At 42.6% G+C, this 22,428-nt stretch overlaps 2 protein-coding genes across 10 annotated transcripts in view; one reads left to right on the forward strand and one right to left on the reverse strand.

The window, feature by feature from the left end:
* Window positions 1-6,175, forward strand: part of LOC147140058 (uncharacterized) — a 54,615-nt gene extending 48,440 nt beyond the window's left edge. For 5 of the 8 annotated variants that reach the window (XM_086044313.1, XM_086044312.1, XM_086044311.1 and 2 more), the window contains one exon: window positions 5,781-6,175. In XM_086044313.1, coding sequence (XP_085900439.1) covers window positions 5,781-5,895 — 115 coding nt within the window. In that variant the 3' untranslated portion in view covers window positions 5,896-6,175. The other 3 variants (XR_015088546.1, XR_015088547.1, XM_086044314.1) reach the window with 3 other exon arrangements.
* Window positions 1-22,428, reverse strand: part of LOC147140060 (protein FAM53B-like) — a 32,077-nt gene that overhangs the window by 5,636 nt on the left and 4,013 nt on the right. The window contains exons 2-4 of one of the 2 annotated variants that reach the window (XM_086044306.1): window positions 10,824-11,070; window positions 8,242-8,299; window positions 4,759-5,606 (exon numbers count right to left, since the gene is read on the reverse strand). In XM_086044306.1, the coding sequence (XP_085900432.1) occupies window positions 4,759-5,606; window positions 8,242-8,299; window positions 10,824-10,904 (987 nt within the window). In that variant the 5' untranslated portion in view covers window positions 10,905-11,070. The remainder of the gene's footprint in view (window positions 1-4,758; window positions 5,607-8,241; window positions 8,300-10,823; window positions 11,071-22,428) is intronic. The other variant, XM_086044307.1, reaches the window with a different exon arrangement.

Raw genomic sequence — 22,428 nt, forward strand, 5'->3', positions numbered from 1 at the left:
GGCCTCGAATTTGGCGATAAAGCTCAGCCTCGGTCTGACGGCTTTCCACAGCCGCTCCAAAGGAGGAAAAAACACAGCGGCCAGCCAAAGTGGAAGGGAAACAGCCAGGCGTGCAAACAACACGGCGGACAGCTTGTGAAATTATTCAAGGAATTTTGTTTTGGAGATTGGAGGGGGTAGGGGGGGGTGTCATGCGTAAATACCCACGGTGGCGGAGCGATCATTGACTGCCATGAACCCGCAGAATTCACAGCCGCCGTCAGTGACGTGCAGCAGGAAACTAAAGGCCACATTACTGCGTCTTGCGCTGACAGCACACACTGGGGACTTCTTATGTGCTGACCCTCCTCAACCTCGCGCACACACAAATATCCAGAAACGACAAACGTGCGTCTCAACGCCTTTGACGTTGCAAGGGAGTTGCAAGGCGACAACTCTTCGACCTCATGTGATAATGGTTCATCAAAAATTTCACTCCCCTCCCCCCTTTGAAATACAGTCCTTTTTTCCAAACTATTTTCCTCATATGGGTGTGTCAACAAAGGAAATGAAAAGAACAAAGATTTACGTAATGCTTATGAGAATAAGTGATTTTTAACGTAAGCAGAAAAAAAATGTTACAAGATTAAATTTTGTTCTGGTTGTAATGTTGACAGAACAAAGTCATAATGATAAAGTCGCTACATTTTACAGATAAAGTTGCACTGTTACAAGTAAATGATGCTGTAATGTTACAAGAAACTTGTAAACGTTATGAAAGTGACGTCACAACGTTCGAATAATACAGTCCGAATGTTAGGAGAGCAGAAAGTTACGAGAATAAAGTTCCAATGCTATGGGAACAAAGTCGTAAAGTTACAAGGATGAAGTCAAAATGTGAGAGGACAAAAGTGTCATGTTATGGCAATGAAGTCCAAATACAACGAGAATAGTAAAGTTGCATGAATGCAGTATCAATGTTATGAAAATTAAGTCATTCAATTACAAAAAAAAAGTAGGCATACGAGAATAACACTGTAATGCTTCAAGAATAAAGTTTTATGTTGCTAGGATAATGTCCAAACGTTACGACAATGAAGTCCAAATGTCATGAGGGTTAGTATAATAATTAACGTTGGTATAAGAATAAGTGTTACACAAATGAAGTTGCAATGCTACGTCAAGTTGTAAACTTACAAGAATAAAGTCGTTCATTACATTGCAAGCGGAAAGAGAACAAAGTCTGAATGTTACAACAGAAAATGTTGGAATATTATGTGAGTGAAGATGTTACATTAATAATGTTGTAATATTAGGATATCATGAGAATAAATGTGTTAAATTGCACAAATTAAGTCGCAATGTTAGAATAATTCGGTTGTAAACTTATCATTTTTTGTTACATTTCACATTCGCAAAATTACTTTGACCATTTTATTTTCAGAAATATGACTTTTTTTTTTCTTTCAAATATTTGGACTTTCTTTTATTTGTTCTTTCCCACAGTGAACCCCTTTTATACCGGTCTAGCAAGTCATTTTCTATGAACACGCCTATAAAATCCAGGGAAGTTCATGACTGTGTACAGAGGTAGTTAAAAAAAAAAAAAAGAAAAAAAAACCCTAACAGATAGTTTGGTAGTAAAATTAGTAAGTGCCTTGTTAATCTACAAGTGAACGTCAGCGGGAATCTGGGAAATGTTTGGCTGCTTGGTTCATCTCGCTCGAGTCAAAGTCCACATGCTGAGCTTCCTATTGAAATATTGACTAATAACGAGATGAGAGATTCTATGCGTTAGGTCACTGCTTCTCAAAATTTTACACAATGCCCCACCTTAAAAAAAAAAAAACTTGATTCTCCAAGTTACACCATAATGATAACATTAAAATAGTGTAGTAGGCCTGGTATAAGTAAGGAAAATGAAATGAAAAACGAGCAAGGGTTTTATTCCTAAAAGGTACATTTCATATTTTAATTCATGGTTACATTATGCACACTTACACTGTTATTAAAGTGTATGAAAATTTAAATTATACTCTAACATTGGCCAATAGGCAATTTTAATCAGAGATGGCTTAATGAGTCCCTAAACGTATTTTTGACACTGATTTCAAATATGTCTCAAAAAGCTGTTCATTTGGTGTGCACACTGTGTAGAACAACATATTTGAATACATTGCGTATGTCAAAGCTCAAAATTCCAATAAAAAGATTTGTGGAAAAAAAAGAAAAAGAAAAAACGTTATCGACAGAAAGCCGCCTCCTTTCAGATGTGAACGGAGCTAACATGTCCATCTGTTAATCCAGGAACACCTTTGAAAGCACGGGCCTAGTATGTGATGCAGGAGCATTCCTGCGAGGCGAGGTAACGTCAACGTGACGAGTGCGTGCGTCGTCGGGGCTCGGCTTGTTCCCCGCCTAGCAATTGGCACGATTAGAGGAAACTCCGCGCACCCAACTCTCACTCGGCCTGTCCTGAGGGTGACACAAATCTTTCGGAAAAAAGGGAAGGGGGAGGGTGTTGGAATAAGATGATGCCACTTTCTATTACGGACAGCATTCCAGTATGAAGGACTACAGTGAACCTTCTGGGAAAACATCTGATTTTGGAGATTGACCTGCTACAAGTGGCGGGAAGTGCATTTGGTACCTAGGCCAACCAATCAAAGGGCAGTAAAATGCTGATGTCATAGTAGGATAGTGAGGATGAATTTGGAATCCGATTGTTTAAAGAGAAGTCAAGGTAAACATTTTCTTTACTATAGTATCTTCCATGCAGCCCCACTAGTCTAAACACGGTATTGTGATTAATATTGGGAATAATGAAAAAAAACAAAAAGAACTGAGAAATTCACCCAGTTTTATCCATGTCAGGGGGCGGCCATTTTGTCTGGTACATGCTGTCAACTGAAAATGACATCACAGTGCTTTCGGGCTCAGTTAACGACTGTCACAGCTCACCTGTTTTCTCAGTTTGGTCATGTGACGTTCGCAAGCTGGTTGCGATATTTGGGAGGAAAAAATTACGATAATAGATTAATTAAAAAATATATATTTAACTCTGTTCCATGTGTCGTTTGATAGTAAACTTCAACTGGGAGTGGCAAGAAACAGCTTCAAGCCTGAAGAATTGTTTGCAATTCGCGAATGTGCTGCTTATTGTGAAGTGAGTTAACTGCCAACATAACACACTCTTATTTCAAGTCCGTGCTCTCAAGTCAAAGCAAAAGATTTGGCAGCTCATATCTCGAAAACCCCACAAGTTCAGTCATTTGCAGACATTGTACAGCAATTTCCTTCATGGTATACTGCATCTTTCAACAGTTGAGAAGGATGTTGTTACAGATGAATATCTCCCTGCATCAAAGAGTTCGTACCATTAAAAGACTTGAATGCTTCCATTTGTGTAGCGAGGGCTCATTACAATCACAGATTGCTGGGGCCATAACGTATGTTGGGTCTTGTCACGGCTTTCTGTTCACAATCACTTCTTTTTATGTAGTTGGCCGTTGTGGCTCTGTGATAAAAGCCAGATTGGTGCAGGAAATGACAAGTACGAGGGTTGGAGTTCGCGGTGAATAAGCAAATGGACGTCGGGGGGGCCCAACCTTTTGGATTTACCCAACAGACTCGCTGAAATGTTAACCCGAGCCTGGTTCTTTGAGTGTGTGGCGTTAGGCGGCATGACTGAACATGAGGCATGTTTCGTGAGTAAGCACCACTCCCTCCCTCGGATACTTAACACAACACTTCAGATGGTTTGGTTGTGAAGATTTGATTGGACGATCCAGACAATTCAGATCGTGGCTATATCTGATTGCTTTTTCGTATGCCGGGCTGCAAGGCAACCCCCCTTGACTAGACTCAGAAGATGCTAGTAGTTGAACTGATTAGTCGACTTTGTAACTATCCATCGACACGCTAACCAGAATTTTATTCATCATAGACGCATGTCGTTTTATGACATGCAACAGGAGTTGAATGTCACAAGATACTATCACACATTCTTTTAAATTTAATTAACTGTCAGCTTTTGCCAGAGCTTCCTTTACCCTACCATGTGAAGAAGATATTTTTCTTAAATTAAATAAATACATACCTGAGATTGAATGTCTGGACTCTTAAAAGACAAAAAATTCATTGGAAGTGAATGAGTTAAGTAGCACTCGTAACAGCACCAACAGCCGTGAGTTAGATTCCTGACCAATGTCCCAAGACCCAGTCACTACCAGTTCCAAGCACAGATTTAAAAAAAAAAGGTTTAGTGCCATGAAATATTTGTTGTTAACATTTTTTTTTTAATCCAGTGTTAAACAAATCATGCGAATGACTTGCAGTGACGACCCCTGATGGGCCAAGACAAAAGCCACAACATCACACAAATACTAACTTTCCGTTTTGTCAGCGGTAACACCAGGATGAGATTTTGTTTTTTTTCTTTAAACATGTTTAAGACCTAGCTCATATTGGGTCGCTTTTAGCATGTTTCATAAACGCAAGCTAAAGTGTACCCCTATCCTTTGCATTTTGCTGGATAAGGCCCCCAGTGAAAAAAGTTTGGACATCCCTGATTTACTATCTTCAGTGAGCCTAACATATGCTTTTGGGATGTGGGAAAGCAGGCACAGGAAGAACACGCAGATTTGAACCCTGAACCCTGTCATTGAAACAATGTAGTGTAAATCCAGCCTGCTGCTTAAATACTTTCACTATGAGGCCTTGGCAAATGTTTTCCTGTGTGTGTTATATGTCTGTGCATGTCCACCAATTCCAGCTCACCTGAGTCATCTTTGCCAGGTCCAGAGAGGGCCTCTGCTCCTGGGCTTCCTCGGGTCTCCGCCGCTTCATCCCGATCTTTTTGTCGTTCAGCACGCAGGGCTGCGACCTGCTCCGAGACAGGCACCCCTTCCCATCGCCCCTCTGGCCGGACCGCCGCCCCAGTTCCGGGGTGGAATCCGGAGAGCTGCCCTCCGAAGCTTCTTCCTTCTGCAGTTCAGGCAGGCTGATCTGCTCATGGGAGAGGGAGAGAGGTCGCAGGAAGTGGCCGCGGTGGGATTGGGGGGCTTGCGAGGAAGGAGTGGTGGGGGACATGGGAGAGGCAGTGAAGTGAGGGTGGGCAGGCAATCGCTGGTTAAAGAAAGGCAGGTCCAAAGGTCCGTCAGTGGAGATGCTGGTGCGAGAAGGAAAACTGAAGCTGGAGCTACGCTGCATGGCGAGGCAGTGACCACCGGAGAACCCCCCGCCGGCGCGGACACTCCCCCCGCTGTAGCACCTTCGCTTCTCCACCGCCGTCCACACTCGGGATCCCTGAGGCCGCCACGACGAGCGAAAGCCGCCAAATTCGTCAGACAAGGACAATGAGCGACACTGCCGCTTGCTGGGGGGCGCCGTGGGCACTTGGCCTGTGGAGATAGTGGTGTAGTGCGAAGTGGCAGGGGCGGAGGGGTGGGCTTTGGTCAAGGCGGCGTCACCCAGGCTGAGATCTCGGATCAGGCTGGTGATGGCCGTGGCGGCGCCCGGTTCCTTGGCCCAGGGACGCACGCCCGGCTCGGGCATCGCATCCCACAGGCTTTCCAGACTGGTACCTGACTGGAAGTTTCGCCCTGGTTTCAGCCATCTGTCTGCCTCTGCGGAAATGGCAAACACAGACTTTTTGTTTACACCACAACAACCAAGGAAAAACTTGGTCAAAAATACTCAGAATGACCAAACGCACTGTAGTAAGCATGCCGGGTCACTTGTTAATGATGATGCAAGAAACTTTTTGTCAAATTATGTGAGACGTGTCGCAAATGTTCCAGGACTGATGTCACAAAATGTATACTTCAACCAGCGCGTCTACAGAGTTGCGAGAGTCGTGGTGGGGCGACTCCTGGCTGCTTCGCCATGTCAACACCCCAGCTCTCAATACCCTGAGCATCTGACAGCCAAGCACTGCACTCTATTTTGCCTTGGTAAGTTGACTTATAGGTGATTATTTGACTGAATTTGTATTTTCAGATTTTAAAATCATAATGGTCTTATAAAAAAATAGTCAAAATGATTGTTTTGAATCAGTTTCTTTTCTTTTTTTTTCTTTTTATCAAATAACCAATTATCTTAAAGCGGGTGCCACTATTAATGCAAATCCTTCATCATGTAAACAATGTCATATATCATACAGCCTCCTTCCATCCATCCATTTTCTATATTTGTCTGTCCCGACAGTACACGGGGTCCTGATTTTACAACAGTCCCAATATATGAGATTTTAATGCCGAATAAAAGCAACAGTCTTACACCAGAACTGTCCAACAACAGCAATATACAGTAGTTATTTGAGCTCACAAGACCTCATTCATGATAACAATCAGCGTGTAAAACACATCACTCTTACTAATCTAATATTTAGGCCGACATGGTTCAGTGTTTGCAATGATTTATAGTCGCGGTGTTTCTCAAAGTACACAAGCTCCCTCCAGTGAAAGCTGCCCAAGTACAGTTCAGTTAACCTGTTACTACAATACAAACTGTTTTTAACTTTTATTTTCTGAAAGTTTGAGAACCACTGGCCTCTAGTGTCAAGCTGGTTTTCGCCACTTAGCCAAACAAGATGGCTTTTCTCACCCTTCCTGTCCATTTTGGATCATGTTTTCCAAAACTGGCCTGTAAATGATTTCTTTTGGGCAGACCGTTTAAAAGCAGCGATGACCTGACAGGAATGTCATGAAAACAACTCAACAAAAGAGACAACTTCAAAAGTGTCTTGTGACGCCTGAATGGACGAGGCACGCAATGCAAATTGCAAAGGCCTCGCCACACTCCTCTAAATGTCAACACCCGCAAAGAAAAAGAAGAAAAGAACATTGGGAGTATTTTTATTGAAGGAAGTGTATTGTTGTCAATCTCCCGTGAGAGCGTAATGTGCAATGTAACATGGAACAGGTGCACGCTGATCACGAGATGTTGACTAGAGTAGAGGAAGTGAAAGCCAAATACAGTGGAACACGATCTGTTCAGGCACACTCGAAATGGCGTTGAAAACGAAGGAAACTGGTTTAAAAAAGCCTGATGTAAGAAATTTCATTCATTTCATTAAGGCCACTTCACTAAAGATGACCAACAGGACTTGACAATGTAGGCGCAATATTATAATCACAATATTTGACATGTTGGAGAAATGGAAAAAAAGACCTTTTGAAGAAATTTCTTATGATGTGAACAGAAAAATTACGGCATTTGAAAGACATTTTGTAATGCTGTTTTTTATATTCTGTTTTGTTTGTGTCTGCGGCGTTTTTAAGACTTTTGAACAGGCTTGTTTAAGGATAATGTAGGCCTTCATTGACTGTGTTTACATGCAGCCAATAAACCTTTTAAAACCCGAAGATTGGCAGTATTCGGGTTTTTTAAAAGCCATGTAAACGCGCGCAATAACCCAAATATGCCCTTATTCGGGTTTTTAAAATTCCGCAAATCATGCCTGGGTTACTCCCTTTCCAACCTGAATATGCATGCATGCACTGTTTACGTCCGCTCAAGCCATGTGAACGGGTTATTCCGAATGACTCAAATCAAATTTTGACCTTAACCCGAATATTAATTGCATGCAAACATAGTCACTGTGGACAATGAAATGTATGACTTTTTCAGAATCCACTGACACCCGATAAGTAATATTTTAACAGTGTTGTCTTTGATCCAAGTACGAACATAAGTTAACTATTGTCTACCTTAACTCTGATGACACTCCATGTCGTCTTATGTTGTGAGCCAAGACACCCTGTAATACTGTAACATTAACTGTCATAAAAAGTGTAACAAGTTAACCATTGTTAATATTTAATATATTCAGTCTTAATTATGAGAGCTATTCAAGGGTTATTGACACATCTCATTTTTAAAAAGATTCTTAATTGTCACACAAGGGAAGAAATACGTTAACTGTGTAAAACAACCAAATATGTCTGGCGTTGCCTCTGCCTTTGAATACGCGTCCATACATTCCGCAAGTAATGTGTAACATTTAAATGTCCATTTTTAAACGTTCCTAATCATCATGCACGTGATGAAAATGAAATTAACCGCAGCAACTCTGACAACACGACATGCAGTTTGAATGCATTGAGTCTGCTTACATCATTCACTTCCAGTCAAAGAAACAGCCAAATGCTCAGTTAAACCGTTGATGCTACCTTTTCTGACCTCTACGTTGGAAATCGGACGTTTTGTGCTACTTCAAAGACATGAATGGCTCAAATGAGTGCAAAATAGACAACTCACCAGCACTTCCACAAGAGAAGAGGGTCGTCCCTCTGCTCATGGTGTGGTGGTGCTCACGCTGAAAAGAAGCCAGAAAGATTCTGAGAACTCAAAGTATGCAAATGCAGAACCCGATATGCATGGAATTATTTAATCCCTAGTTGTATATTGTCCTACCTTGAAGAGTAACAGTCATATGTAAAGTTTGTGTTCGGAAACTATGTTTGTGTTAGGAGGGAAAAAAGTGCAGCATTCCAGTGGAGTTGAGTAGAATACTGCATTCAAAACCAGTGGCCTATATGCGACACATGCCTCAGAGTTAAAATTCCTGTGGAAATGTTATATCGCACCATAATTGTCACATGCCAGTGATAATAAAGCATCCATCTTCGGGTCACGGGTGAGCTGGAGCCTATCCCAGCTGAATCTGGCCTCAGGTCCACCCTGAATTGGTCGTCAGCCGATCTCGGGGCACATATAAACAAACAACCATTCCCACTCACATTCACGCAATTTAGTCTGGAATGAACCTAACATACAGTACATGTTTTGGGGATGTGGAGTACCCTTGCAAAAACCTTCCGACACACTCATGCCATGCAGATCCTCCTCGTAGCTCCTTTAACAAGCACCATGAATAGATGTTTAAGTCCCGTCAACCGCAAACAAGCGAAACAGCGTGCTGCCCAAAACATGACAGCAGAGTTTGTAATTAAGCCAGCACTTCTTAATTATTTTTGGTTACGCCCGAAGAAAACATTTCGTGACACCCACAACTCTCCGCTGTGACTATAAAGACTATAAATTGTCTAAGTTGTCTGCATAACATGGTATCCTTAATAATCTTAAAGAAAACGCAACAAAGAAATATAGATCAACTTGCAACAAAGAAAAACGTGAACGTTTTTTTTTTAGTCTAGTAGTAAAAGACTTTGAAGTCCATCAAATTAAAAAAATAATAATTGAGCATGCCAGTGCCACCTACAGTAGTAAACTATTTGAGAAGGACTGAATTAAGTTCATAGTGATGAATATTAGATCTATTTATTTATCCAGCATTTTATTATTTACAATAACATTCACACCTATGGGCAATTTAGAGTCTTCAATGAACCTAATGTGTATGTTTTTAGAATATGGGAGGAAACCAGAGCCTCACTGTGTGGCAGCTGGGCCAACCACTAGCCCTCTGCTGCCACAACAATTTTTGTTCCCACATTTATATCCAAATCACCCAAAGAGTTTTTTTTTTTTTTTATGGAGTTTCCACTGAACACTGACAACATTAAAAAATATATTCTTCTCCTCAAGTTTCTTCCTGTTACTACGACTTCCTCCAGCACTCCAAAAACATACACGTTAGGTTTATTGATGAATTTATATTTTCCATAGGTGTGAATGAATGTTTGTCTAAATGTGACCTGTATCTGGCTGGCACCCAGTCACATACCATAGAAAATGGATGGATGTTTTACTTAAATCATGCAATGTATCAAAAACATTAATTTAACCTACGAGAGTGAGGATAAGCGGTATAGATAATGGATGGATGGAGCTGTATTATTTATTACTATGATCAACAAAGGTGTGTGGGTATGCACAAAGGTCATTGTATATTTTACATGTACTTGTAGCATAATGGCTAACACATTGCTCAACAGGCTGGTAGTATGCAAATGAAATAACAGTACATTTACTCAAAGGGAATTGATGCCCTCAAAATGGTCCATCAATTCATAATCCTGTTAACATTTTGCTGCTATTGACTAGTCTAAGTCCAGTACTGTAAGTTTCGTTGAGGTAGTGGCGTGTGCAGAGGAAGGTTTGCCTGCACACGCCTGTCTTGTGATCTCTCTCAGTTCACTCGATTGCAACAAGGGTGGCAACTTCTTTTGCACACGAGGGACAAAAGAGAAAATGCTGCGGAAAATTACAGTGACTCACACTGAGGCGATCACTACCACAACAACAACAACAATAAACAAAAAATAAAAATCACAAAACATGTTTTCTTTGGTGGAAAAGGGAGCCCAAGGCTTTGCGGGGCTATCCAAAACATATCTACAGCATTTTTGTAACATTTGATATTCCACTGAATACAGTGATACCTCACTGTGGCTCTCCTTGCCCGCTAGCAAGGGCATGGCAGGGTGTTAACTGATGTGCTGCCAACCTAAACTGACATACATGCACAACAAAATGAAAAAAGGTCCAACAAAGGGGTACACACAAAATAATTTTTTTGCAACAGAAAATAATCTTTTGCAGTCGGGCAGCACGGTGAGCTAGTGGGAAGCACGCCTGCCTCACAGTTGTGAGGTTCAGGGTTCTGAGTCTTAATTGTCACACATGCCCTGTGAGTAGCTGGCGAGCAGTTCAGGATGTCAGCTGCGATAGGCTTCCACTCACCCTTAAACCTAATAAGGGAAAGCGCTAAAAAAAAAATGGATGGATGGAATTGAATTGTAAAGTTAAGTTTACTACTAATGATATGTAAAAACCCTACGCTAACTTCGAACAACGCTAGAGTTTTGAACACAAGTCTGCTTACTTCCCCCAAAAAGCCAAAGAAAAAGCAAAACGCTCCAACTCTCGTCTCTTACCGGCCTTCGTTCGCTGCTCTTGGGCCTTACATCATTGACACCCTTCTTCTTTTCCAGGCTTTTGGAGAAGATAATCACCATGATAACGCAGCGCTCTTCACAAGTCTCATCGGGCAGAGGAGTAGGAGGAAGAGGCCACAGGCAGCCATCTTGGATGAGGGTCCGAGGCGGGCAGTCAGTCAGTCAGCTGGCACCTCCCATCTAAGCCAAAGAGCAGCTAGGACGCCCCCGGCACTTGAGACACTCTCTGTTCAGGTAAGAAAAGAAAAATGTGGAAATGCTGAGTCCTTTTATGATCGTTTGACATCTGTATTTTGTACAGTGGCTAGGACAGTGTATTAAGTCATCGCTACGCGGTCATTGTGTACTGTAAGAAAGACAACTCCACTGCGATGCTGGCATGAGGGATAATAGACAGATAACACAAAGCAGGTATGAGCAACACCATTTTCCAAAACATGATACATATCGTGACACCATTCTGGAATGGTACAATAATGGCAATGATATTATTAAACTGCTTCATATTTGTTCCGCAGCTAGCGAACAGTAGTACCTGGACTTAAGCTTGAAATTCAATTTAGTCGTATAACAAATCATAGTAAGGACAGGTTTCGATGTTGTTCCACTCCAGTCCTGGGGGTGGAAGTACTTGTCATAACCTTACAAACCAATGAAGTTAGCTGAAGACATCTCGCAATGTTTCAATAAAGACTCACACACAAAATGCACACAATTTTAATGTCTATTTTACTTGGCTGAGATTGGTTTAAGTTTTCTAATGCGAATAAACAAATAAACACATTAACTCCTTGGCAGAGGCAACAAAAGTTAGCATGTGACTAAAGCAGCTAAATAAAGCGCTCCATGCTGTAGGCTATTTGACTCGAAATGTTTCTTTACAAAACAGGCTGGGTAGTTTTATACCATTTTATGAAGGTGCTTTGCTTTTTTTTTCCTAAGGGAACGGGAAGCCCGATTGCATGCCTGGTCTAGCAGTAAAACAGAGCATACAGTATGTAGCCATATGGACAGGTGACAAAGTCAAGGAAAAGACAACAACATGTGTTTAACTAGGGGACTTGCATGGGTTCTTCTGGTCCCCCCGGAGGTCTACTAGTGCAGCTAAGAACATAATTCTTCCAACATCGTGATGTTTTGACGATGCCTACAGCCACAAGTGCCTCATCCTTTTCCACAACAAGCATCCAGATTTTTCCATTCATTAAAACTCTGTTTTTAGGAGCCAAATGAGTACTCTCTCAAGCGCAAAGCTGACGTACACTTAAAATGCTTCCTCAGCCAAAACATGTGGAGAAGCAAACATGGCGGAATCATTTAGCTAATCCCGGGAAAAGACGGCATGGCTAAAGATGTGGTGGAAGGAGATTATATGGAAGTGTGGTTGTTTCATGCACACATTGCGGCTGCATGCAGACCATAGTGGCTGTAAAAGAGGTTAACCCTTAAGAGATCCTAGCGACATGGTATTTTGAAGTCATTTTGGCTGGGTTGAATGAATCCAGGTTGAATTTGACAGATCCATTTTCATGTACAGTGTATAGTGTGTATTTAGAATGGCTATTTTTGATCCCTAAATTGTCCTACACAAAAATCTAATTAAGACGTACGCCGGGCTCTTCCCATTGATCTCCACAGCTGCGGCAGCCAATGAGACCCTGCGGTGGCAGCAGTTTCCCTATGCGGGGTTGGTGATCTTTGCCAACCCGTGGAAACCCGTATGTCTGTTTTTAACTAAAATTGACTAAAACCTTTTGAGTATTTGTCAACTAAATCTAGACTGAAACCTTTTTTGGGGAGTTTTCGTCGACTAAAACTATCACGAATAGGAATGACTAAAATGTGACTAAAACTCATAATCATTTTTGGCCAAAAGGCTAAGACTAAATCTAAAATGCCTGCCAAAAACAACACTGAAGTGGTGCCACTGGATGGACAAGAAAATGTATGGAAATCCAAACAAAAGATAAGGTAAAGTGGGGTATTCCTATAAATTACTACCAACGCACGCGTATCATTTCAGAATATACTAAATTTCAGACTGAAGTAGCTTTAAAAGAGTGACTTTTTAGTGGGTATTTTTACAGGCTTTTGTGGGAAGGTGAGCCCTTTTGATTGTGTCTATGTAAAGGATATCATAAGGGTTAAATCTGAGGCTCTCATCCCATCTACTCCACTCTGATTCGGAGATCTTTCAGGTATGCTTCCTTCATCCTTTTGCCGGATGGCAGGAATAGCTGCGGTGACCTCGGACCGGGGCTTCCCTCCCTCATTAGCTGACCGCTCAACGTCCAATTAGAGAGCATGCTTCTTCACAGCAACTGTTTGAGAAGCGACACACACTAGGCTGATGGCTTTTGCAGGCCCGCATGTGTGTGCATACCTGTACAGGTTAAGTGGAGGTTGCTGCACTTAGAAAACACACCTGTTCGTTATTGGGTATTCCACAAACAGATTTCCTATGAGCTTATGTTACTTACCATGTCATCTCTTGCAACCCCATGACTATACTCAAGATGTTTTACTTTGGCAATGCCTAAACTAACTGCAGGCATATGACTCCCATTAGCTCCATTTATCCCGGAAAGTCAGTGGAGCACAACTGGGCCTCTCGCAGAAATAGAGGGCCCGTGTTAGCCTTCTTGTTTGGAGTAAAGAAGGGGAATGTTCTTGGTGATCGGTGTGCGATTACTGAGGCTGATTAGGACTGACATTGAGTAATGGGTGAGACCAATGAGTGGGTTTTAGTGCGAATGTTGGGGAGCGTCGCATTTACGTGCAGGAGTTATCCCTATTGTGCAACTGGGCACAAATGCTAGGCAGTAACCGGCATGTGTTATACAGTCAAAGGAGTATCCTAGACAGTAACCTGAGTGTGGAAGACATTTACCGGAACATGTTAAATAGCTACCCGAACGTGTTAGATATTTACCAGGTAGACGGTTACAGGAACATGAAAGACAGTTAACACAATGCGCTAGAGAGTTACCGGAATGTTCTTACCGGAATGTGCTGGACAGTTAACAGAATGGCCCAGAGTTTTTTAGACTTTAAAACGTGCTAGTTAATTAAAAATGTTAGACCGTTACAGGACTACGCTACAATGTTACTGCAATGTGTTTGACAGTTACAATAACATGTTGGACAGCTACCGGAACGTGATAAGACAGCAATCGGAATGGCCCTGGCAGTTACCAGAATGTGCAAGTTACCCAAATGGGCTAACATAATGTGTTAGAGAGTTTTGGAAACATACTAGACCATTACTAGAATGTACTAAGCAGCAACCATTGTGCCAGACAGTTACTGGAACATATTAAACAGTGATGGAACATGCTAAACAGTTACCCGAATGTGCTAGACAATTACAGGAATGCACTAGACAGTTACCAGAAAAGTCCAGTTACTGGAGTGTGTTAGACTGTTACCAGCATGTGTTAGATTCCAATTACCAGTATCCGTATTTATCCCCGGAAAAAAAATCTGTGGCGCACAACTGGATCCCTCGCTGGAATATAAAGCCTGTGCTAGGCTTCTTGTTTGGAGTAAAGAATAGGAATGTTCTAGTTGATCGGTGTACGATTACTTTGGCTGATTAGGACTGACACTGAGTAATAGGCAATGCCAACAAGTGGGTTTTAGTGCGGGAGTTTGGGAGCGTGGCATTTACATGCAGGAGTTTTCCCTATTGTGCAACTGGACATACCATGTGTGCCTTTTAGCTAACCGCGTGTGTGTGTGTAAAATGACTGGCAAGTAGAGGGTCATGGGAGAGGGCAGGGTATGAACCAGAAGCCCCGAGCCATGCTTACTTAATGAAGCGGCTTGCCATGATGTAGAAACCAGAGCCCAATGGTGAAAGAAGTGTCGTGAGCCCATACTCCAGTGTCGACAGATCACATCAGCCATTCAATGAGCCTCTCCTCTCCTTTGCTACTGATTACACTGAATTCTCACTCTTTCATGTATATTTCCACACAGTGTAAAGCAAAGCAACATTACTAGTAATAAGTACATTTACAAAGTTGGTCTAAAGTAGGGGTGTCTAGAAGAGGGAGGCATCTAAAATAGGCTGGATAAGGGATGCAGGCAAGTGAAAGTTTAGTCGGAGTCGCCGATGGAAGCCAGTTTAAAATTAGAGGTGGATCGGCCTAAGGCGAATGACGGACGACGGAAGGGTACCCATGCTGCAGACGAATAACGGACTCTTAATTTTTAGTAAAATGCCCAGCCAACAGCAGGGCTGGAGTGGAACATTCTAAACGGCGACGTTCCACCGTATAACTGCAAAAATTAAATGTTCTCGGTACTCAAGCTCTTGTCGCTATGCAAGGAGACAGGAGTAAAAAACACAATTTGGCAACAGTGTTTGGCCTTGGCAGAGGCCTGTGGTTTAACGAATGCTCTCATTTGATCTGTTGAGTCGTGAAGAAATACGGGTGCCAGACAAGCCAAGCCACGAGCGTAAGACTTAAAAGTCGGACCTCTAAGTAACCCAACCGCATGTTTCAAAAGAGATAAACAATGGCTGTTGTAAGCATTCACACTATCCTCATAAATTGGCTAGTTCACTTCCATATAAGATTACTATAACCTGTCCCGTATTACCAAATGAATCAAGTTACAAATTCAGTCCATTTCTTGTCTGGCTTTGAAAAGGATGTCAGAGCTGCTCACGGTTCCATCATGTCAGATTAGAGCTAAACTGAAGGGAAGCTTCATCACTAAATGGGAACAAATCTACTGCTAGATCATTCCAGATTCAATTTGGCTTTGTCAAATCGAGTGGTAATTCCAGTCAGATTTGTGCACGCCGGGCAAGAGTGCAGACAGCGGCTCTTGGCTCATAATAGCAAGTGACTGGGGAGGGCACTGAAAAGGGCAGCTAAGATAATGTGGCTCCTTGCCTAAAATGAGAGTTGTGCAGGCAGATGAATACATGCCTATTTGGGGCCCCGTGAAGCTCTCCGACGAGGGTGTTTTGTGTTCATCGGCGATTGGCTCGACCTACTGCATACTTGTGCAGAGCGCATCTGGTGTCAAGACTTTGATTGGTGAATGCAGCCAATGAAGAAAAACAAATACACCATTATACAGTAGGCTAATCAAACACTTTGGAGCATTCCCATACAATGCTGAACTCAAACATTTTCTGGAAAAACCTGACAATTTATGTAATAATCAATTAATAAATTGTGTTGCACATCAATGCTTTTAAAGTCACACAAATGTTGTATTAGACGGTTACTGGAATGTGCCACATGGTTATCAAAGTTATTTAGATATTTACCTGAACGTAGTAGAAGTTAGCGGAATATGCTAAACAGTTACCAGAACGTGCTAGACAGTTAAAAGAAAGTCTAAGTTACCAGGATGTGCTAGACAGTTACTGGAACGTGTCCGATGGTTACTAGGATGTTACAAGAGCATAAAAATTAAAGGTTTTGAGCACAAGTGGGTCTTTTTGTAGGGATGCAAGTGGGAGCCATTATTTTTGTTCCAAGTCTGCAGGGTGGACCATCCATTCAGAGTGAACTCACAGCCACCTCACTCACCAGCCGTGAGGTGCAGGTCATAAAGATAGTTCCTAGAGAGGTCAAGACATACCACTGAAGGCTCGGCCCATCACCCCTAGTATCCACGCGGGGGGAACACTGCCCTCGGAACACTCACTCCATCTTCACAAGTGGTCAAACAATGACGCCCAGATCATTTTTACTTGTCACTTAATCAATGATGTGCTTAGGAATCAACCTTTAAAAAGTCCAGCTGTACTTCTCAGTGCTGAGTACAAAGACATGGCACAAATGGGAACACTTTCCCGTGCAGTGCAAGAATGTGGCAGTCACATTCGGAAGACTTTATGTAGCATACTCAAGATTCTTAAAAATAAGTCTCATTATAAAGGTGTATTTAACTTCACTGTATCATCCTGAGTTGTGTCCAATACATTGCCGAAAACATATAGTACGTGCATACAATGTTAAAGTAATACCACGCTGACAGTGTCAATTAAAACCGAGGTATTATCTTGGTAAAGGCAGAAATTTGGAAACTGCTCTCGTCTTCGATCTCATGTAACGTACAGTCGGGTAAATAACTATTCCATACCCTGCTGAATTTGTAAGCTTGCACTCCGAAATTAAATCCTCACAGTTTATGATTCTTTATCGATTATGCTCATAGGCAGTGTTTTGAGTACTGAAACTAGTACTGTATTTCTGGGTCCCACAGACTGGCTGGTACCCATGTGGCAGACAGCTGTGCAGCAATCAATGAACAATACTCCTGATCTCAACCGGTCATTAGTAAAAGGCTCGGTGAGAAGGTGACAACTATTAACGCCATTATTCCAAAGTGGAGGACACACAAAATGACCAACAATTGCCCTTGATCCAGAGCTACATTCAAAATCGTTCAAAGAGTAATTAATAATCGTTTGTATGAGGGAATACTGATACAACAACAATGGTGCAAATGATCCAGAGTCAACCATTACAATCATTACATCAATAAACAAACAACCATAACAATTGAAGACTTTGTATTTGGGAAAGCATGTCTCCCGGCCATTCAAATCAAATTTGATTAAACTATTACTACAGTAAGTATCACGAGTGCACTTATGTAAAAATATCAGGTCTTGCTATGGCAACCACACTCAAAACACAACAACAATGAAAACTCAACATTTGTTAGATGCAACGAGGGCAGTTTGCCAAGTGGTAGTGGTGGACCAGCGAGCTGCAAACAAAACACAAGGCCCTCTATGTGGTGTGTAATGTATTCGGGGGGTCAGGACCCCTGTCTCAGAGCGGCGCTTATTCAAAGTGTTGCCCTGACGTGCTTGACAGGCCCAAGATCAGGTGTTTTACTTTGAGTGCGAGAAGGTACGAGGGCCCCCTTTGCCCCGACTGCGGTGACCCCAACATGCCTGGACTCTCCATATACCAGGTACCCCCTCGCTAATTACACCATCCCCCACCTCCCTATGAATCTTTGCCTTTCCTGCTTGCGGTTTCCGTCATTATCCGTGAGGGCCTGTTCAGTTGCGTGCACACTAACCAGAGCCCCTAAATCCGTCAGGGGTACGTTTACACGCTGGCTGGCGGCTGCTCCCAATCTCACAGCTCTAAAGCGTCAACGTGCCTGCGTGCTGAGCGCAAACAACAAACTAAAAATCATCTCGCAGTTAGTTACATAAGATGACGCGTATGTCATGGATACGTTAAGCGAAAGAACGTGTTTGGAGAAGAAAAACCCCATGATCGGCATTCTACCGCCCCATTCATTCATTCATTCATTCATTCGCGAGGGGGCTCGGCCAAGGACCCTCTGACTGCACGGCATCGTGAGAAGAACAAGACAGATGTGTTGAGGAAGGCTCAGGCCTTTCTGTGTGGCCTACGCATGTTGTTTTCTAAGCTCTTAGGCCAAATTAATCACCATTTTGAGGGCTTTACCAGACTCAGAAACTCACCAACTTCCCATGGCGCCACTGGGACACTTTAAAAATCCACCCCCCATTTCATGTAATTCGGTAGGCCTGTCTATTATGAGTAGACCCGCAAAAAGTCTCAAGAACCCATAACTGAAAAGACACAGGAAGTCTGCCTTTTTTTTTTTTTTATTTTTTTATGAAGCTGGCATTTTAGGGTCATTATGGCCATTTCCTGAGCCTCTCTCAAAGAGAGATTTACGCTAGTTTTTGTCCCATTGTTACCAAGTTTGAACCGCAAAAGATAGATAAGGTTAAGTGAAATTGTGAAGAATTTCCTGCATGCTGGCATCTTAGTAAATTCAACCTCCAAAACGACTTTGACTTAGGAGCATTAAATTTGGTTGACATGTCTAACCCACAAAAAATTCTCAAGAACCTATGTCAGAAAAGAAAAGAAAGTCGGTCATTTTGTTTTAAAGCTACCATTTTAATTTTGGCCAATTCAAAAGGACCCTTCAAAGCCAGATTTGTAAAGGCCCTGATACACCAAAACGACATTCACCAATAGTGACAGATGCTTACCACCGGTGGCCTCCGGCCGGCTGTCGGCACATCACGCTGGCAAAACACACCGCAACAACAGACAGCGACGCTGACCATTGAAGTACCTTCTGCGCATGCATAAGATGTAATACCCTTCCATACCATTGGCGGCGGTAGTCACTATTTCGGCTATATTCTTCGCTCACGATCAACCCCCACGCGAAGTGAACCCTCACTTTCTTGACACAATATTGTGAAATACTTACATTGCCAACCCTCGCTCTTGTGCGAAGGCGTGCTCACTGTCCGCATTTGTCACATCCCGTTGGTGCTCCAAGCGCTGATTTGCTAGCTAACAGCCAATCAGACTGACCTAATGTCACGACTGGCTATGCCGACATGCGTAAATGCCCCCCAGACGCTTAGAGACGGTCACGACACCAATCAGACGGCGCTTAAAGACTCCACGACGCTTCACACCCTCCGACGTCGGTTTAGTGTGTCAGGGCCTCAATATTTTTTTGTCCATTTGCTATGAGGTTTTAACAACAACAAATAGACAGTTGGGCGATGCTAATTGTGAAGGATTCTACTTTGCGTCATTGTGTGTAGGCAGGCGCGACAACCCCACCCCTCACCCACCGCCCCGTAAATAATCTGGCCAGCATGCACCTGGAATTTCAGCCCTCAAGTTTATTTTACCAACATGAAAATTGATGTGAGTAAACCCATAAAAAAATGTAAAAAGTCTCAATAACCCATGCCCGAAAAGACACAGGAAGTCAGTCATTTTGTTTTGAAGCAGCTATTTCGGCTCAGTTTGGCCATTTCGAAGAGACATGTCCTCAAGATTTTCTCCGAAGCGATAAGGTTGTGTTGCTGGTCATTAATAAAACACACGCACACACACATCTTAAAGAGCTGAAGGTCTTAAATGTATTCACTCTATAAACACTACCCATACTTCTTTAATCCTGTGCTTTGTTGATCTCTGATTTACAGATCCGATCTCCTTTTTGGGTGAGCTCAGACGTTGCAAATGTTGTTTGCAAAACACCTGCAGGTGTATGGAAAACCTGCCAACATGCAAATCTCAACTAAACCACGCCAAGCCACTTGGACCGACAAATGTCCCCTCCGCTCCGTCATTCAAAGCAGGATCATCAAGTCTGGACTCTTTCTCTCAAGCTTCAGCTTGCATCAAGCTTGCATATGAAATGTCAGCATTGTACGAGGGGAAAGGCTGTTTGAGGGTAACTGCATAGGAGCAGCGCACAAAACAAATTGCATAACCGGTGGAGAACAGGTTCTAAATGTACGCTGTCTGCAATTAACCTGTGTGTGTCTCACAATAGAGGCTTTAATTTGGAGAGGCTGCTCCAGCCAGCGTCAGTGTTGTATACATAAACACACAATTCTGCCTCGTGATGGCTGCTAAGTAAATTAGGACAATCAACTGAAACCATGCGCTTATGATAACACGTTAGCTCACCGTTTTATGCACACACCCTATCACCACAACGACCTAGTTGAAGTTGGAAATCAATGAATACCTGCTCACGTGCAAGTGCTAAAATGTGTCTAAATGCCAGTAAGAGAGCTTTAACCAGAAACTATGCCACCAACTGTCTCAATTTCCTTGATTGACAATGCAGCAAACAATGTTGCTTTGAGTCGGGTTGACAAACTTCAAAGTCAGTACAGAGGGTGAAACATGTTTTCAAATGTTTGCATTTTCAGATTCCTCAAACGCTATTTTCATGTCAACGAGCATGACTACTGAATCCCCAGCAGCATCTTTTAGAGTATTTCTGGGGCCGGGGGGGGGGGTGGCTTCGGGCTAACGCTTCTCCTTGTGTACGTGAGAATGCCTCTTTTCTTTTCAGGCCGGCTGGGCATTGAGACTTCAGACTCACAAATCTATCATGTTAACGAGGAGGGCATATACACATCGCGACTGGAACAAACACGAGAAAAAGAGCCAGGAGGGCGGTGTTTGTTTCCAGCGTCCCCGCAGCCGCATAGGTTTGAGTTTCACTGTTTGTAGTTATGACTGCGGGTCACAGAGGAAGAAGGACGCTTCTGAAATGGAGAGGAGCGTGAGGACGCGCACACACATAACAAATACACGCAAGGCACCGAGAACAAACTCTTCTCTGGTCGCTTCGCCTCGGGCCAGCGCGGGCATGAAAGGGCGTCAGTGTGAGGGGAACAGAAAGCTAAATGACACACTCGCTGTGAAAAACAGGAAAATAGCCAGACTCAGACGACAGAGAAAGACAAAAAAGAAGGGTGGTGGTGGGGGCTCAGATTGTGCATCAGTGTGTGTGTGCGTGTGCGTGTATTGAGCGAATTGTACACAGAATGCATCAGGGCCTCGTTCGGCATGCAGCTGCAACCTGGACAGAATGGAGCACAAAGACGGAGCAAACTTGAGCACACGCACACACAACTTGACACTAAGTGACAACCTGCACTCGATGTGGTTTGTGCTGCTTCCTTTTTTTTTGCACTCACATGCACTAAACTACAGCGAAAATTCTCCATTTGAATGCCCCTTCATGTCATAGCAAAAGACAACTCCGTAAGTGGCTTAAAGCCTGCGGGTCAGATCCAGAAGCGTACCACAATTTTTCCTTGACGTCAAAGCTAGTTATCTATCTTAAAAAATGATAATGATCAAATGCAGGGGCAATTATTAGGATTCTTACATAGATCATATTAGCTCAGAGACAAGAAGTGTAACTGCCGCATGACTAGTCCACAAACAAACACAGTCCAGCTCAGCTTCTGGCTAACGGATGTCATGGCTATTTTATTTAGAGTGTCATTAAATCGATTCCTGTTTATATAAAAGATAAGGGTTTTTTTCCCTTTTGTTCCCTTACTGTCACCAAAAGTGAACCAACCATCAAACCAACAGCTGAAACTTATTTAGAAGCTAATTATAGGCACTTTAAATGGTGGCAGGTGTGTGCTGACGCCCATTTAACATTTTCATTAGTACAAGTAATAAATGGCCCAAATCTTTTAAAATGATTTATGCTTCTCTTATTTTTTTTTACTGAATATCACAAAAAAACAAGTTGAGTGAAACCAAGTTTGGCACCCCTGAGCTAAAGGACTAAATTGCTTTTTCTTTGGATTTTTTTTGTGTGTTTTATAGTGAGGTCATCCATAGCAGTGTGCCAGTAATGGCAGAAGAGAAGCCGCAGAAACTTGAAATAATGGAATTCATACCACTTTCCGAAATGCGTTTTGCCTTAATGTGAAGAGACTCACCTCCCAGGCATCGTCAGAGTTACAGGTGAGAACTCATTTGATTTGACCTTCTTTTTTTCTTCTTCACACTTGTTAAGACAGTTAAGATTTTTTTTCAACAAAAATCAACGCAAAAGTCGACTGCCTCAACTCCCTGATACACTTCCATCAGGCAAGATCAACAATGACCACAGACCCACAAAAAAAAAAAAAAAAAAACATACACCACAGCACAAGCTGCGTTTCGTCCTTTTATAACAAGACTCGTTTCCCAGGCACACAAAGCAATCACCACCACTTGCTGTCAAAGTGAAGGATGTATACTCAAATGGTGGTACT

This window comes from Filicampus tigris, chromosome 11, assembly GCF_054856515.1.
Source record: "Filicampus tigris isolate MCC_2025a chromosome 11, RoL_Ftig_1.0, whole genome shotgun sequence".
In the NCBI taxonomy this organism is placed as follows: domain Eukaryota; kingdom Metazoa; phylum Chordata; class Actinopteri; order Syngnathiformes; family Syngnathidae; genus Filicampus; species Filicampus tigris.